Raw genomic sequence first — 17,609 nt, forward strand, 5'->3', positions numbered from 1 at the left:
TTATTTTTTTCTTCTGTACCAAGGAATTACCATCGATTTGCCAGACATTTGGCAAATACCATTTTTATTCTAAGTTTTTTTCAGAAGTTGCTTTAACATATCAAATAAGCATATCAGGAATGATTTAAAGCTCCTGGGTGTTCAGGTGTAAATTCTGAGCTTAATGCTGGTCTATTTCTTTTGTAAACTAAAATGCTGGAATTTAGGCGGACAATGAGGTACACATAGCAAACGGGTCTTAGGCAATAAGCATGGTGGCTGAAGGCTCTGCCTTTTCTCTTTACCTTCTGACACACCCCAGGGTTTATGGAAGTTGCACAATATGCACACCCACCAGTTAGGTTTTATTGCTTAATTACTTATAGGAAAAAATCAAGGCTCCCACAGTCAGGTGAAGTTAGGGGGTGGGGTGGGGAAAAGAGACTTGTTTGGTTTTTAAATTTTTGGTGTGAAAACAACTAAAGAATTTGGAAAAAAATCTGGACTGCAAACAGTCTAACAAAATAAAATACTGAAACACATTAGCACATATCAAGCACCTAAGGAGTGCCAAAACAAACCGTGAACCAACTAACCCTCTCCAGCCCATTCCCCCCTTTTTTTTCATGCCACTGAGCAGCCTGTCTTACACTGTGTCACTGTTGCACATACACAGTCTGAAACCCTGGTAAGTCTGTTTTACTTCACGAGATATTCTGGACTACACTGTAAACTGAAGCAGTATCTAAAACCAGAGGGATTGGAACAGAATCTGTTAAGCGTGGGGTAAGGTATCACACACACAGTTCATCTGACATAAATAAATTAATCTGCACTTCACAATAGTACTGACCTGAACCAGAACTACTCAAAAGACAGTGAAGAGAGACATTTAAGGGTATAAGTAATGGCAGCTGCCACAATGTCAGGATATAAGGGAGACCAAAATTGTAAGGAGAGGGAAAACACTATTAGACTAGCCAGTGTAGCTGGGGGGCAAGGGAAAAAACAGATTAGGTTTCAAGAACACAAGCCTTTCTTCAGGAGCAACTGACCCATCTCTACCTATTTCTCAATACCGTGTTTCTATTAAAGTATGGTGGACACATGAGTTAAAGCAGTTAGCTAGGAGTCAAAAGGTTCTGGGTTATATTTGTAGTTTTGCCATGAGGTTAATATATCCTGCTGCCTTCCACAAATGGCTCTCACTCTCTGCTTCAGTTTCCTCATCTATAAAGTAGGAGCAATGCTTCCCTACTTCATAAAGGTTTGTCCCTTTCTGGGAGAGGAACTGTTCTTTCCTTGGGAGAATTTTCAATAAATGCATCTCAAGACAGAGGTCATAGTTCCAGTCTAGACAAAGTCACAAATGTGGACAGCCTTATTTTGTATTTTAAGTGTTCTTTGTTTTGAGAAATGCTACTTACTCTGTCACTGCAAAAATGCAAGGGAAGACAAACACATTGCAACCTGCTTTATCTACCGCTTGCTGGAAGTTCTCAGTGCTCTCTGGGAAAGGTTGAACCCTCTCTTTATAGATACAGAAGTGAAGGCACACACAAATCGCTTGTCACTAAATGGTACTTACTAAAGTAGTAATTGAAAGTCAAAGCCTTCTCCCTCTTTATTGACTCTGAAAACAGTCAGACAGCTCTGAAACATAATTTAATTCAGTGCTATGCTGTTAAAGGGTGCTTCAGCTTTGCTAAGGCATCTCAGTTAAGATATCAGCTCAGGAAAATGCTAGGCACATGAGTTCTAGCGCAGTTCGATGATTAAAGTTCAGAAATATAAATATCACCTAACTAAAACCTAAGGAAGGGCAGGACAAGAGGGAATTTCTGCAGGGGAAACAAAAAAGAAAATGTCCTGTACCACAGACCTTCAGTTTCTAATGCAGCTCAAGCGTGAGTGTGCTTGCAAACACTGCATCTGCAGCCTGCAGGGGTAATGGGAGCAAGCTGTTCAGTAACTGAAACAACACATATTTTATGGAAGTTATGCAACAGCTATACTGTAGCTCCATCAGAAACAATGGTAATTACCCACCTCTTGTGTTATCTTCGGATAACACTATAATTAGTATGTGTCACCAGTGCAGTCATGATTAAAATAATTACCATAAAAAGTCCCTTGTAAGTAGCATTCACTGTTCCGCTTTCCAAACATGTACAGGACATTTTTTTTTCTTTTTAAAAGGTATAATTGCTTTCTCTGTTCACAGCTCAACACTATTTCCCCACCCACTTTCTAGAGACATCCGATACCATTGCTAGCAAAACCTTAATTTGTGTGAAATACTTACAGCTCTTCCAAGTAAGGAAAGTTCTTAAAGGCATCCTCCGGTAGCCTTGTGATGTTATTCATGCTGATATCTCTGGGAGAGAAGAAATAAAGGTATGTCAATAGACAGAAAGGATTTTTACATTCCAGCACAAGCAAGAGGAAAAAAGAAAGGCTAATCCGATGGTATAACAACACAAAAAGCATTGTAGCAAACAGTAGCATCTATTTCTTGAAATTTGCACACTAAACTTCCAAAGCACAGTAATTTGAGAATCCAGCCGCACAAAAGGCCGATATAATGAAAAGTTGAAACAAAATGTTTTCTGACACCTGTAAACAAGAAAAATGACAGTGCAACCTCAGGGCTATGTATTTTGGGAAGAGGCTCAACAGCTAATTTTCACCAACTTGCACATGCATACAGTTTTAACACGTATGATTAAGACTGCTTTAAACCACTGCATATAAAAATAATACAGATTGTGACCACCCACCATTTTCATCCCACAGCGTCTAAAAAAATATAAAAACCACACCCATGCGTTGGGACTTAATAAAACAGCGAGCTCCTTGGCAAACATGGCTTCTGGAGCAATTGACAAGAATAGCAGGAACACGTCCTAGCTCTACCGCAGTCGTACGTCTACAAAACCTACAGCAGTCCTCGAGGTAATACTTCACTTCTGTCCGTGAGCGGAGGCAGGCGGGCAGCAAGTGCGTACACGCCAGGTATGCGGACCAGTTCAGTTTCTGTCTTTCAGAACCAGCCGTAAGTGGCAAACTCGGTGCCATCGCTTCAGTTCACATCTACATAGCCATCATGAATAATCTGATCCTAAAGCAATTTATTACTCAATATGAACAAAAGCAGCATGAAAACAATTCAGTTTGACAATTAAGCTAATACCTGCCTAACAACTAATGACATAACCCAAAAATTTTACTTTTCATTGTGTTACTATTTTTTTTAATATAGTTTAAAGAGCAATTCAGGTCTAGTTATTAGTACAGCCTTCCAAAATCCCTTGTGCTTGCTGTCTTCCAAGTGAGGGAAACATCTAAGCATCTAAGTGCCACCTCCCCACACATTTGGGAGAAAAACAAGCAAACAAAACCAGACCACCTCTTCCTTCTCACCAACACCCGACAAGTGTCACTGAAGGTCTTGCATGAAGAGCTGAAGGGCTGGCGACTGCACACGAGACAGCAGATTTTGTTCGCATGTACCTCTGCCCTGCCCAATCAATTTCAGTGCTTTATCCCAAAGGCTTGCAAGAAGCCAGACACCAAACAGCACAGACTGTCTTCTTTCTGTGTTACAGTACATCCAATGCCCGTTTCACTGAATTGCATGGCATTAATAGAAGTCAGAATTCAACCTTCAATAAGCATCACATCTTCTCCCCACGACTCTCGGCAGCACCTTGTCCTCTACTGTCGATGACCCACCTGCACCACTCTCTACCTACTCACGACAAAATCAGATCCTCTGCAGCCCACTACCGCACTCACAAAAAAAAAATCAGTTGAGCTACAGCTTTACGCTACTAAGCCAAATGTAAAATTCATACTGCCTCAGTCACAGGGCAGGAAACTCGCTCCAGATGGGAGAATCCATCACCGCAAACTTCTTGAGCTCATCCCCTCTGCTGACACGAGGAGGAGGAAAGAAAGAGATCATGCAAGTCTGAATAATTACCTCCTTTTGAGGAAATTCTCAGAAAAGGCAGCCCTACACCAGCAGCACCCACACAACCACATACATAGGCCTCTGGTGCCAGCAGCACACGTGCAGGTAGAGCTGCCCTTTCACCAGCGTATCCATACGTGCCACCCCTGCCCCCTGCCACTCTGCAGACCATGTTTCTGTTGGACCTGGGCCTGGGACACGGAGGACAGGGCCATTATTTTCATCACTGGCTTGGTTTGGTGCCAACACTGACTCCCAAAGACCTTGTTCAGAAAAACTGCGCTGCACGAGTCCTGGGTTAACTGGGAGCACAGCTTCACGACAACCTAGCCTTTCTGCTGACAAGGCTACCTAAAAAGCTCAGCTGCAGAATAAAGCACCAGCCGTAGTCTTTTGCAACAGGCTCATGTTCTCAGCCTGTTCATGGCCATGACTATTTATGAACCACCAATTTCTAAAGTGGAATTATCACTTCTTCTGATAAGGCAGGGAAAGGTCAATTTAGACTCTCCCTGCTATAAGGCAATGATACAAATCCCTGAACAACTATTTTGTAGCAGCAAAACCAACCTTCCTGAGAAATGAAAAACAGTTTCATATCCAGGACAATTTTCCATGGCTCCCGTCAATGACTGAACTTGGTCCTGGCTTTCAGAGGCTCAGAATCAGGCCCGTAAACAGCACAAGGAGCATGGGGGGCATAGCCACCACAGAAGGCCATTTCTGAGAAAACAGCCTTAGGACATTTGTGCCTTCTTTCCTGCCAGGACAAACTGAATGCCATGTCTGTACCATATAATCTACCATCAAATTGTTGCAGTAGCTAATTAAACCACTTTTTGCAGAGAATGCCCACATTATTTCTTCAGCTGCCAGACCATAACATCTAACACAGTTCAGTAAAAAAAGTCTCCCTGCACATACTGACAGTAGAATACACTATATAAAATACACTATTTTAAAAGTGGCATAGTATGGGGCGGGGGGGGGGGGGGGGAAGAGAGGAACGACAATTTTTCCCCCCACTGCAGCTGCCAACATCAACCGATGCCAGTGACTATATGTTGACATTAGTGAGTACCTGGTGCCTGGATTTGCTGCTCCCCTGAACGGGCAGCACAGGCCTCTAGCTGGCACTGACATTAACGTTACACTGTTCACGTTAAATCTAGGTGCAATTGTTCCTTTCAACTAAATGTTTATTAAATAGCAAGCCAAGTCTTCACACACCCCTGTGTACACCAAGAGGGCTATTCCTCAGCAGTTGTTAAGAGCTCACCAAAATAAATCAAGAGCAGTGGAGACCAAAATAAGGTTCAGTGCATATGAAACAAATCCAATTGTGAAAGATGACCAAAAAAATTCACCGCAGCACAACGCAGACTCCTTCGCTAAGTTCCAGAAGGAGCTGAATTAGAGATGATTTATTTCCAAATTCCCCAGTCTGCATGTTTTAAATGGTGCTTTGTATCTCAGTAGCAGCCTGGGTACCATGAGATGTTGCAGTTGCTGCCAGAGGACATTTTCCTTCTGGTGCAGAAAAGTAAATAAAAGTATCAGATACACGAATCGTCAGCTGTCTGCTCCACAGGAGGCTGCGACTTTTACTCCCCCCTCCATACACACACGCATTTTTCAAATTGTCACGAATACACACAGTTCACACATCCGAGAGTCTACACACATTTCACACATCCGAGAGTCCTGTCCTTTCCAGATGACTACATGCACCCTTCCAATGCTTAAATAAGCAAGCATTCATGACTTAGGCAAAAGAAAGAAAGGAAAGAAAGGGGGGAAAAACAAAAAAAGAGAGAGAGAGAGAGAGAGAGAGAGAGAGAGCACGCGCGCGCACGCACAGAGACCCTAAATGAATCATAAGAAACAGTAAGCTATGCAAGAAAAATCACAACTTGTATTTTTTCCAGTCTCTTAGAAGACTGTCTACGTGATATAAAAACCATATTATTGTATAACATAAGTGATGGCAGCAAAAATATGCTGACAGTACATATCATCAGAAAGCACTTTACAAATGGACACACATCACTTCATCAAGGACTTTCAACGCAACCACGTTTATCGTGCAACACAACAGCTGTTTAAGACAGCAGAAGTAAAAAATCACTTCCATCTGAGAGCAATAGTCTTGAAGTTTCTAGAGCTACAAATGCCTGGTTTTCAGAGACATCACATGCAATCCTAAACAAAGCCAATGGAAGTCACGGATATATATAGCATGGCTGACATCCAAATTCCACATAATTTCAGTTTTCTCTGGGATTTGAAATTAGCAAAGAATGTTTTGCCTGTAGCTCCAAATGTCAACGTCTATAATTTTAACGTGAGGAGCAGACTATTTGGATTTCAACACTAAACAGACTACCTTAGTAAAGAAGAGCTGAAAAGCATCATCAAACCCCATAAGTTCTACTGAAATTTATTTTCAGTGAAATTACATTTATAACACAAACAGGCAAAAAATGGAAAAATCTAGGAGATTCTCCAAGTAATTAAGACAAAAATATTAGCACAGGCCTGGATATGTCAAAGGAGTCACCACTGAGAAGCGGCCCTACTCCACAGGCCCACTCTCCCCATATATTCCTCCACCTCTATTAAGAAAAGCCCTCAGACCTCTGAGGCTAGAGTTCAGTTAAGGTTTTAAAATGAAAAAGAAAACAAAAATTATACTCTAAGAATGAACAAAACCAGTATCAAGAAACACTTTCTCTATCTCCAGCACTGTCCAGTGGAGCCATGCCTAAGCTCTGTCACAAACTAAAACGATCACATCAGCGGTTGTATAATGCCATATTTTAGCAGGAATATGCTGAAGTTTTCGTTTTGGAACTTGCTATTATTACAGGCAGGCATAAGTCCCCTAACAACATTTAAAGCCTTCTGATGACTGTATGTGTATATAAAAACCCCAAAAAACAAACCTTGCCCTAAATTCTACTAGTACACTGAAGTTCAGACTAAACATCTGAAAAGCTTATCTTAAATTGCTTGTTCTTTCCTCAGTTAGCAGTATAATCTGTCACTTGGAACAACTTAAAGCTCCATCCCAAAATTAAAGCCAGCCCAGTGCTTAAATTGGGTTTTCCTTGGGAAGTGCAAAACATACAGAAACAATACCTTTAAGAAGAAAAACAGTAGAACAGAGATGCAGTAATTTTACACTCCAGAGTTGTCAAAAAATGAAAAGGAATAGTGAAATATCTCCCTTACGAGCAATCGGACAGCTTCCAGAGCTCATCGGCACTCGAGGCACTTTCATGCTAGCTCTTTTCCATACATTTGGAACCGAGGCTGGTGCTAAATATAGGTGCTAATTATCTCTGCTTTACTGCAGTGCCCACGGCTGCTTTCTTACAAAGTTCTAGCTTGGTCTTTATTCAGATTTCGTAGGTTTTTTTAAAAAAAAATCAATTAATAAGAATCCTCTTGACACTTCCCACTAGTTTTGTTTAGCTAACACCCATCAGCAATTGTCTGAAGCTCACATGAAGTAAATGTGTTAAGAAGTTTCGCCACACAGTAACTTGCACTGGCTCAGCGGAGTTGACTGAAAGCAGAGCCCAAGTCAACAGAGCCGTCTTCTCCAGGGCCCAGCAGTGGTGCCCAAAGGGCCTGCACAGAGCTCCGCTGCCCATCCCGCTAAAAGCTAAAGCCACCCCTCACATCTGCCAAAGGCTCTTTCCCCAAATTGTGTTGGATTAGTTAAACAAACCCTGGTGCAGTCACTGTGCAACTACCTGATCATGCAATCACGCAATGGCTCGGCGCTGCCAGCAGCGGCAGTCCCCATCCACCCCATCCCAACCCTGGCGTCCCCATCCCCTCTCTCGGCCCCTCTCACAAGCCACCACCACAAGCCAATTCAGGCGGTTAAGCCAGCCAAAAACGCTTCGGCGGGATTCTCCCCGAATGCCGCGTCCCCAGTGAGCTCCAGGACGAGACCCGGCACCGCGCCAGGGCGAGGGCCGCAGCGCGAGCGCAGTGGGGCAGGACCGCGCCTCCCCGCAGTTAGCCATTAACTCGGCTTATCTGCGCTGCGAAGCCACGCGAAATCTCCGCTCGCTCACCAACCTTAGCGAGACAGGTTGGGGCGTGAGCAGGCAAGCAGCTGGCACCAAAACCGTCCTGATGAGCAGCCAAAGGTGGTAACCTCTTTAGCAAGAATAAGCTGCTTTTAGGGGAGAGCGTGAATCACAGCCCTATAGGTACAACGAGTTTCGCCATTTCATGTGGAATAGCTGCAACAGCAGCACATAAACACAGCAATGCTCCCTCCTACGGCGGTGTTGCTGCCACGGCTGGATCTCCGAACGATAAGTAAGGCTCACATGCTTGGTGAGAAGAGCCGCAGCAGCCCATCCCAGCCACTCACGAGTTTCAGCCTTCTTTCAGCATCGATCCAAATACACTGTTTTGTTTGAATTCAGCTAAGCTCATGACTGGGATTCAAGTACAGCCTGGTTCAGGTCATCTAGGATAGTGTGAGAAAACCGTATCTACAGTATTCCTACGTACATTTTACTAGTGGATGCTGAAATGAAGGTAAAGGGGGAAGGAGGAAAAAAAAAAAAAAGCAGCTCGAAGAAGCCTACTGAAACTGCTGTTTGCTATCCAGGTAGCACACGCTAATTTTTACAGGACAAAGGTGAAAATCGAGCAACAGCATTCCAGCAGTTACTTGCTACCTCTGTCTTTAGCCAGCTTCAGGAGATCCCTTCAGGTTATTCTGACGATTACTTTGATGTTAGCTCAGTTTAATGAAGCCCCCTACTTTTACCTAAAACAGAAACATCCACATGTATCTTTAAAAATACACATATAGATACAGATGCTAGACAGCAAGAAGGCTGCACCACTTTTCGTACCTTGAATGGCAACATGTTAATTCTCTTAGCTTAAAAAAAAAAAAAAAAAAAAAGCAGAAAACTCTTATTTATCTCTATAAAGTGGCTTAAGTCACAGCTTTCATTAGTGGTACCATGCAAAAAAGAATTACATAAAATGCACAACACCCCACAGGGTCACATGCAGGGCACAGGTAGGTTTCTCTCTCATTTTGTAATACATGAAATTGCCTGACCCTGCTAGATTTATCCTAAATGTCTAATATTGTTCTTCCCGAAACGCCGGACTGGGATTCTAGCTAGGCAGGACAACTGGCTACAGACAGTCAGGACAGGGGCGGGAGACAGTAACTCCTGCATGACAAGAAGAGCTGTAGTCCCAAAGAGGGAATGCAAAATGGATAAAAACACAAGATTTCCTGAAGAGGGCTACAGAAAAGACATGCAAAAATGGTAAATAAATTGGCCCAAGATATAGGCAGAGAATGAAAGCTAAAAAGCCACAATAGCTAATGGGCATTTAAGAGGAAAGCCATACCCATCTCCTTAACCTGAGGGGCATCTCCCTCAACTGAGGGGCGTTCGGCTGCAACAGCCTTTCACTGTTGCAAGCTCCTGTCCTTCCCTGCATCTTCTGAGCTGGCAGGTATCATACACGAGCCAAAGAAGCCCTCCTCGCCACTGGCGCGGAGGTGCTGGGGCATCTCCGGGAAGCGGCAGCAGCCGCCTGCCCTGCACCTTCTGCCCTGCCTTCTCGCCTCGGCTGCCCCTGCTCGAGTCCCCGAGCGGCACACGCGCTGCCCCACCCCATCTGTACACACCCGAAAGTGCACCGGGGACCAAAACCACTCCGTTTCGTAAAAATCATCTTAAGCTTGAAGGCACAAAATACCTACCTAGAGAAAATGAAAATTAGACCTCAGCCAGACCCGGCAGAGACAGGCCACTCAAAAAATAAAACCAAAACACTCTCCTGCGCCTCCCTGCACTTCATTAACAGCTAACTTTTTTGCCTCTCCACCTGATCTCGATCTTTTGAGAGGTTTAGAAGGGAAGGGGGGAGTGAAGGAGAGAGAGGAGTGTCTGCTGAAGGAAAGAAGATCATGTTTCAACAAGGCACCTTTAAAAACCTACAAAATACTCCCTCTGAGCAAGCTCAACCAGTTTGCTGATAGATAATAGCATGTAATACTGTAGGCTCCATTCTGTCTTTTCCAAGGTCTGGGGCCTCTGCCACTGAATTATCTAATTATAACACTTACAAAATGATTTAGGCAGAGTTATCTATATTTGAATATAGCCCTCCTACATACTTGTACAAGAAACATTAGGTAAAAGGTCTTAATCTTATGTAAAATTCCAGGTAGTAACCCTGATCCAGCTTCAGCAGTACTGGGAAAAGCTGAAGCTGTTAATGTTTTTAAATACCGTGTTAAATAAACCAGACCACTGAAATGTAAGTCAACACGATGTTGGAAAATACTGGGCAACAATTAGCCATCCATCACCACTTGGACCACTAACATGGGTAATGCCCCAGTTATGTTCACACAGCTGACGATCAACAAGACAGAGCAACAGATATTTTGCTTAGTATACGGGACCAACAATATGATATTCCTTGTCTGTTTAATTAAAAAAAGAAAAAAGAAAACAAGAGCAAGAGACAAATGTATGTAACCACATGGCGGTGACTCTTTAGGTCACTGCTTTGAACCCAGCTGAGGTTACACCAGCATTGGCCAACTGTCCCCAGAAAGGGCACTTTGCTCTGAGAGCCCAAGTCAGCACGAGTATCGAGGGCACCTATCTCTAAGTCTGGTTGTTGGCAGTTATTTATAGCCAACAAAGAATGACAATCAAATAATACATAAAACAGTTCTGGTTTTAAAAAAAAGCGGCTTCAGAGGAACGCAGTGCACAATTCGCACTGGGCTCCTGCACTGACATCGTTCGACCCGCAGGGAACCGGCTCGGCCAGCTCCGAAGGCAGAAACCGAGCTGGCCAAAAGCAGCGAGCCCTTTTTGCAGCGCGGCTCCCTAGCCAGCTCCCACGAGGGCCAGAGCCACCTCGGGGTGGTCCCCACACACCAACACGGTGGAGAAGGGCCAGGGCAGGAGCAGAGGGCCAGGGCAGGAGCAGAGGGCCAGGGCAGGAGCAGAGGGCCAGGGCAGGAGCAGAGGGCCAGGAGGATCCCAGGGACGCAAGCGCAGGTTGGCCTCAATGGCTTGTGGTACTGCAGTCGCACCGAGGCACGTGCGGTGCCCAATTCCTCGTGGGGAAAGGCTCACATGATGAAAACGAAGGCAGTTTTCTATCCAGTCACATCTCACTAGGCAGGCTTAGGTGAGACCGAGAGCTGATTTCGATCCCACTTCTGGAACTACTTTTCTATTTAACCAGTTCCTTCAGGGTGAACACAAAAACACTCAAGGGACAAAGTAAAAGAGCTTGCCCTAACACTGTCCTGTGTCTTAACCATATTCCGTACGTAGTGTAAGTATAGAAAGCCTAGAGAATCAGCAATAAGTTACAGTCAAGTTTGCTCAACTGAAAAGAAGAAAAAAAAAAAGAGTCATTATTTTATTTCCTGTATCTTCCTGATAACAAGAAGCAAACAATTATCTTCTAGAAGCATCACATCACAACTACTATTCTATAAGGTAACTGTGAATCCAACTAACGCAGCAAAAATTCAAGAGTATATTACATGCAGACATGCCAACCCAAACAGCTTAAAATCATGAACAGGAGGCAAACAAATACCAGGCAAAGGGAAGATAGTGTTTACAGAGGAGCTTACATTGGGAAAGCGTTTCAGTTTGCAAGAGTGTTCGAGTTTAAAACAGGATTAAAGTAATAGCTTGAGTGATTAATTTCTTACCTTTCACATAGTACGTACTTCTAGCATTGCTAGGTTTGGCTACCTTAGCCTATACTATGAGTTAACATTCATATGGTAATAGCACACTGATGTCCTAAAGTGTTAAACTGACATTATATCTAAAATTCACATTTTCTTATTTCTTACAAGGTCCACACCGCTGCCAGTGGTCATCTCCCAGCAGAAGAGGCCCAGCTCAAGGGCACCTCGGGGTATGCTGACAACCAGGACTCTACAGTACCCCATGTCCTCCAAATCTTCCTGCCACATCCCAACATGCTTTCCCCATCCAATCTTCATCTACTGATCCTTTTAAATTTAACACTGGCAAGTTTTTAATGGTAAAATGAAATGGAACGCTTGAAACCAAAGTTTGCACTATTGGAGATTTGCCTGCTTGTGACTCTATCTCTCCCCATTTATCTTAAATGCAGTCCTGTTGCCTCAGAGGTGATCACAGAGATCTCCAACATTTTTTAAAAAAGCATGGAAACATTTTCTGTATTCATAGCCCATTTTATATTCACAATAAGCATACCATTTTATATTCACAATAAGCATATCAGGCATGCAGGTTTTTTTGCATTTATGAGCATGTTTCCTTTTCCACTTCATCTAGGAAACATTCTTGTAAGAAAGGAAATATCCAAACATTCAAAGCTTTAGTCAACATCTGCTGCGATTTGCTAGGCAAGTCACCAGTATTAAGTGTTATTAAGATTATTAAGTCACCGCACGGTTACATTCCCACACAGCAAATACACTTGCCTTTCCTAAGTACTCATGCTATCTCTCTAATGAGCACAATGTCTTATCATCTTCTGTTTGTACTGCAACGAGAAGCTAAGAGCCCTAGTTCAACGTGTCGGCGTGCCTGGCACTGTACAAATACACCGTTGGAGACGCTCCTCACCTGGAAGAGTCTGCTATTTAAACGGACAAGACCGACAGCGCAGGAGGGAAAACAGGCACAGAGAGGGGAAGCAACCTGCCCAAACAACGGAGCAGCCACAAGCACAGCCTGGAGCCGACCTCACCTTCTCCAGACACTTCCCCCTTCTCATCCACTGGACAAAGCTACCGCCTGTAATGCCCCTTCCAAAACAAAGACAGGGACTGTGGAAGTAAGTTATACCCAAATTCAAAAACAAAAAGAGAGCAAAAAATAAAGACTGAAATATTTTTTCTTTTTTTTCCTCTTTTTGGAAGCAGGCAGACAGGACAGGAGAGTGCTGTGACTGTTTCTCATTTGCAAGAGGATGAGCTCCATGTATTTGGTACAGGCAGAAAGAAATTATGATCTGACAGCTAGTCAAGTAGCCTATATGCACAGTTTCCATCCCCTTTTCTGTGGATTGCAAACTAACTGTAGCACATGTGTGACCACTCGCTCGTGGACGTTAAAGCACTTTACATGCTTTTTCAGGGGTGCAATCAGACCTCAGAATATTAGCAAATCCTGGTCATTAGAGGGGACCAAGATACTCAGAAGCTTTAAGGAATGGAGTACACAGAGCCCTTTTTCAGAAAAAGTATCTAAAATACCTCTAAATTCTGTTGATACTGTAGAGCCTTGAGCATTTTGCCAAAAGGAAGACCTACAACATTTTCACTGACAGCTACAGAAAGCCTGAAAAATTTCAGACAGGTCTGTTCCTGCAGCAGAATTAACACCCTCCTCTTCCCCCACCATATTTGTAAGTTATTTTTCTTTTCCTCCTCCTTCCCATGTCACATCAACCTGTTTTTCCTTCCATCCTGATGTCTTAGCTTTCTTTCAGACACAGTAACTAGCTCTAATGTACCCTATTCAAATGCCAATCAAGCCATCACCAAGATCTTAGCGAGAACAATACTTGTATGCAAAGGCCTGTTTTGAACCGGTATTTGAGTCACTGTGGGCCAGCCATTAAGCAATCACACATACCCTAAATGTCCCGTGTTGACATATGGTGTGGAATTAACCACGAAAAAAATTCCACTGCATTATTATGAAAGAGTGCGCAGCCTGGAATAGTAATATAGTACAAGTTAACATGCTGCTCAGTTAATTTTTAAGAGCCACATGTTTGCTGTGGATCACAGGTTGAAGGAAGCTTATTGTAAACTGTAGGAATATACAAAACCTCTTTCCGCCTAAGAGTACTTCCCTCACATAGTTAACAAGTATTTATTGTAGAGAGTAAAACGATGCATTATTCATGTTTTTATAATCATTTACTCTTCAGAATCGAGTAGTGTCAGGGGACTGACTACAAAAATCAGGCCACGACTGTGACAGGCACAGTAGACAAGCAGCTTGATGGGCAAACCTGTACAGAGAGACTCCTCATTTTACTTATTCCCATGCTGTGATGGATATCCATAACTGACCTATGCAAGATCATGAAGTCTGTGAAGGAAACAGAACGGGAACTCGGACCACGCACGTCCCTGCACTGTAACCAATCTTGTATATCCTGCTACAAGCAAAATGCTTAGTAGGGAAGTGTGGTTACAACAGAGTAACTGATTTCAAAGTTAATAAATAATTATTATAAAATTTTTATAAAATATAAAAAAATATATATATAAATAAAGTAACATTATTATGCAAAGCTCCAAGACCTAAAGCAGTCTAAAATGTCAGAAAACTCATAAGAAGAAAGTATTTGGTAAAGAATCCCCTCCGATTCACAGCCATATTAGGTAACGCAGACCACAGATTTGGGGAGCGCAGCATGACAGTTAGCATTAGGACTGTCCCCTGCCCCCCAAGTGCCTTTGCCAGACAGACTGTGTGTCCTGCAATTAGCTTGGGAGGTGTCAAAGCGGATCAAATCTAAGCAATGCAGTTATTTTATGCAAAGAACAGCACCACAGAGTTTTCTGAATTCCTACTATGTGCAAATTGTGATCAAAATCTTATGAGACATTACAATGCCAAACACTTTTATATCCTTTCTAAAATGGTCTTGCTTTAGTAAATTGGTAGAAGAAAGAACTGCTTCTATGTCACTACTGAAATAAGTTGAAACACAGAGAGCGAAAGCCCTGGTCCTGCAACCCACGGTACGCCGGCAGGCTGTGAGCATTTCCAAAGGACAGAAGACTACCCATGCAGAACAAATTGTAGCACCTGGACCAAAGTGACTCAAATACATTAATGTTTCAGCCTTCAGCTCCATATTTTGCTTTCCTTTAACATCAACCTGTTACTTAAGAATTAAACATCTCCTGTGAATATATAAATTAATTTACTTGTACAACTTCTCAATTCTCCCTGTGGTGCATATTCTGAAGAACGTTTATACTATAAACCAACAAATAACTCAATGCACTGTTTTCCATTTAGCCTGTTGCATGTCTTCTGCACTTGATCCAGCTTGCAATAGGTAGTCTCTTCCTAGCTAGTCTCCCAACTGTTTCTAGGTATCGTGGCTCAGCTTAAATGTGCAGGTGATGCAGACCGTAAACAGAGCAGTGCAATCTTTGGGTAGAAGTAATCAAATTGCTGTTCTTATGGCATCAATACTCAACATCTCACTAACATGTTTTTTAGATATGGGAAAGTATGAGGAATATTTGTAATGCCTTAATCTCATTTAACAATAATCAAACAATAAATATCCCAACGGGCTGGGATAACACTTCTCCAGATAAGGGGCTTGAATCTGGGAGCATCTCAGCCCAGACGCCTGCATCTAAACCATCTATTATCACTCTCTCATTTCTTTTCAAGACTTGAGGTTATTTGTAAAAGCCAGTAAAGGTAAGCGGAAGTCTACAGTTTTTACCCCATGGGTCTCCACACGTAAATCTGACAACTGAGGTCTTGTGATTGGGAAAAGGAGACTGCAGCAACAGGTTACATGTTCAAGGCTGCATCCTACTAGTTCCTCCAGGGTGAAGTTTCATGATATGTTTTCTTTCTGACAAAGAAAGTTGGCTTATATTTCCCACCGCTTTCCATCTCCACCGTGCAACTGTTTATAGGCAGCATGCTATAATCAGATTATTGTAAGAAGGGTTTAAACAAAAACACTTCTGTTTTTTTCATTTTTTGGTTTTTTTTAAGCCAGATCCAGTTAGATTTCCTCTATATAGCATGGCCTCACGGAGAGTTACATGAGCACAGCTACGGGGGCAGCAAACTGAAAGGGAAGCAGCGATGAGGAAAGGTGCTGGAGGAGACAACAACACGAACTTCTCAACAAAAGAAAACCTAACATGTAGCTACATCTTCAATGAAATCAACACCAAATTCCCCAAACAAGTTTTACTGAAAGATATTCATCATATTTTAGGTAAATAGAGTTTAACGCTGTTGGTAGCCAAGTTAAAACAAGGAAGTATCGGCAGTTGCGAGAACTGTCCTTACCATCTCTCAGTCATATTTAACCACCAACCATGTGGGTAACTTCAGTAATTCTTACATGACTCTAACTTTGTATTTTCCTTAAAGAGGTATTTAAGTGAGTCCCACAGCTTAAAGACAAACAGAATTTTAATTTAAAGCACACTTTACTAAGCCTATACAGACACTTCACACATGACAAAGTCAAGGTATTGCACACTATTATTGCTGAAGTCTCAAATGTTTTTTTACTTATCAAGAGCTTTGGTGAACAACCATTGCTGAAATACTAAAGCCACCACCGGACTATGCAATCTAACAAGCTTAGGGCTGGCTTCCCCCACCCACCTTCCCCCTCCCATATCAGATCCGCACCTCACACCTACAGGCACGTTTCATGCCACCTAACAATTTCAAGGGCAATTCTATAAAATTGAAACTGCCTGAAGAGAGCGGGCAGAGCTAAGTTCGCCCTTTGGACTCCAAGGACACCGCATCTCCCTCCGCCTAGCAACACGGCATTGACTACAACAAACACCTCGAACCGCCTGCTCCTCGCGGAAGGCCGCTGTCCTCCCAGGCACAGCGCTGGACGCAGACCCAGCCAGGCTCGCCTCCTCGCTCCAGTACAGGCGCATCCTGTGGGTTTGGACAGGTTGTTTCCCCTTTTCAAGCCCCAGATGCCTTACTCAAAGGAGAATAATCTTTTCCACATCTCCGAGAAGTGCTGTGAGGATAAAGCTACTGGTGTTTTTGAGCTGTCCAGACAGAGCCCAGCACTTAAACCTGTTTACACTGATAGAAAAGCAGTGCTTTCACTATACGCATATATATTTATATAAAAAATCCTCTGTTGTATTTTCATTCTTTTGCAAAGAGAGAACATGAACAGCTACAAATCCAGCTTCACAAAAATGCTAACCTTAGTAACTCTAGTTTGAATTTTATTCATTTTCTTCTAGTTTATTTTGGTCTCCTAGTCTGTCCCACCCAATGTTTAGAAAGCAATCTGAGCCGCTAAAGTCTGTGCAAGCCCTACATTTTTAGAAGACTACAGGAAGGAAAAAAAAAAGAAAGAAAGAAAGAAAAAGAAAAGTGTATGAACACAGTCCCTGATACAGCTAAGCCAGAACACAAAATGTAAACATTTCAATAACTCTGCAAACATGCACGCAATAGCTTTAGCATTTAAGAATTTTTTTCACTTACATATAACTTAGATGAAACTAAAAATTATTTCTGGCAAAAAAGCTTTTATTGCAACACAACATTACAATTATCTTTATACTATGGGAAAACCAAAAGCACACAATATTGCTTTGTACTGTCAAAACAGATTTCATGGCAGCACCTACAATTGCCTTTATAGAACCAAACATGCTTTTATATAGCAATTTTCAAGGTATTTTAAAGTAGCTGATTAGGCACGAGCAAGACAGTTTTGATAAGAGGTTTTGAAAACTTTTGGTCTCCAATTATTGCATAGTAGTTTAACAGCAGAGTAATTTCCAGTTTAAGCCATTTGAAGGATTAAAGCCTGCCTGAAGTTTTCTGAAGTTTCCAGC

The 17,609-nt window shown here is 42.6% G+C and overlaps 1 protein-coding gene across 2 annotated transcripts in view; it reads right to left on the reverse strand.

Moving 5' to 3' along the window:
- LGR4 (leucine rich repeat containing G protein-coupled receptor 4) overlaps window positions 1-17,609 on the reverse strand; it is an 82,292-nt gene that overhangs the window by 43,849 nt on the left and 20,834 nt on the right. For both annotated transcript variants that reach the window (XM_026121716.2, XM_064512873.1), the window contains exon 2: window positions 2,285-2,356. In XM_026121716.2, the coding sequence (XP_025977501.2) occupies window positions 2,285-2,356 (72 nt within the window). The remainder of the gene's footprint in view (window positions 1-2,284; window positions 2,357-17,609) is intronic.

This window comes from Dromaius novaehollandiae, chromosome 5 (genome assembly GCF_036370855.1).
Source record: "Dromaius novaehollandiae isolate bDroNov1 chromosome 5, bDroNov1.hap1, whole genome shotgun sequence".
NCBI lineage: Eukaryota > Metazoa > Chordata > Aves > Casuariiformes > Dromaiidae > Dromaius > Dromaius novaehollandiae.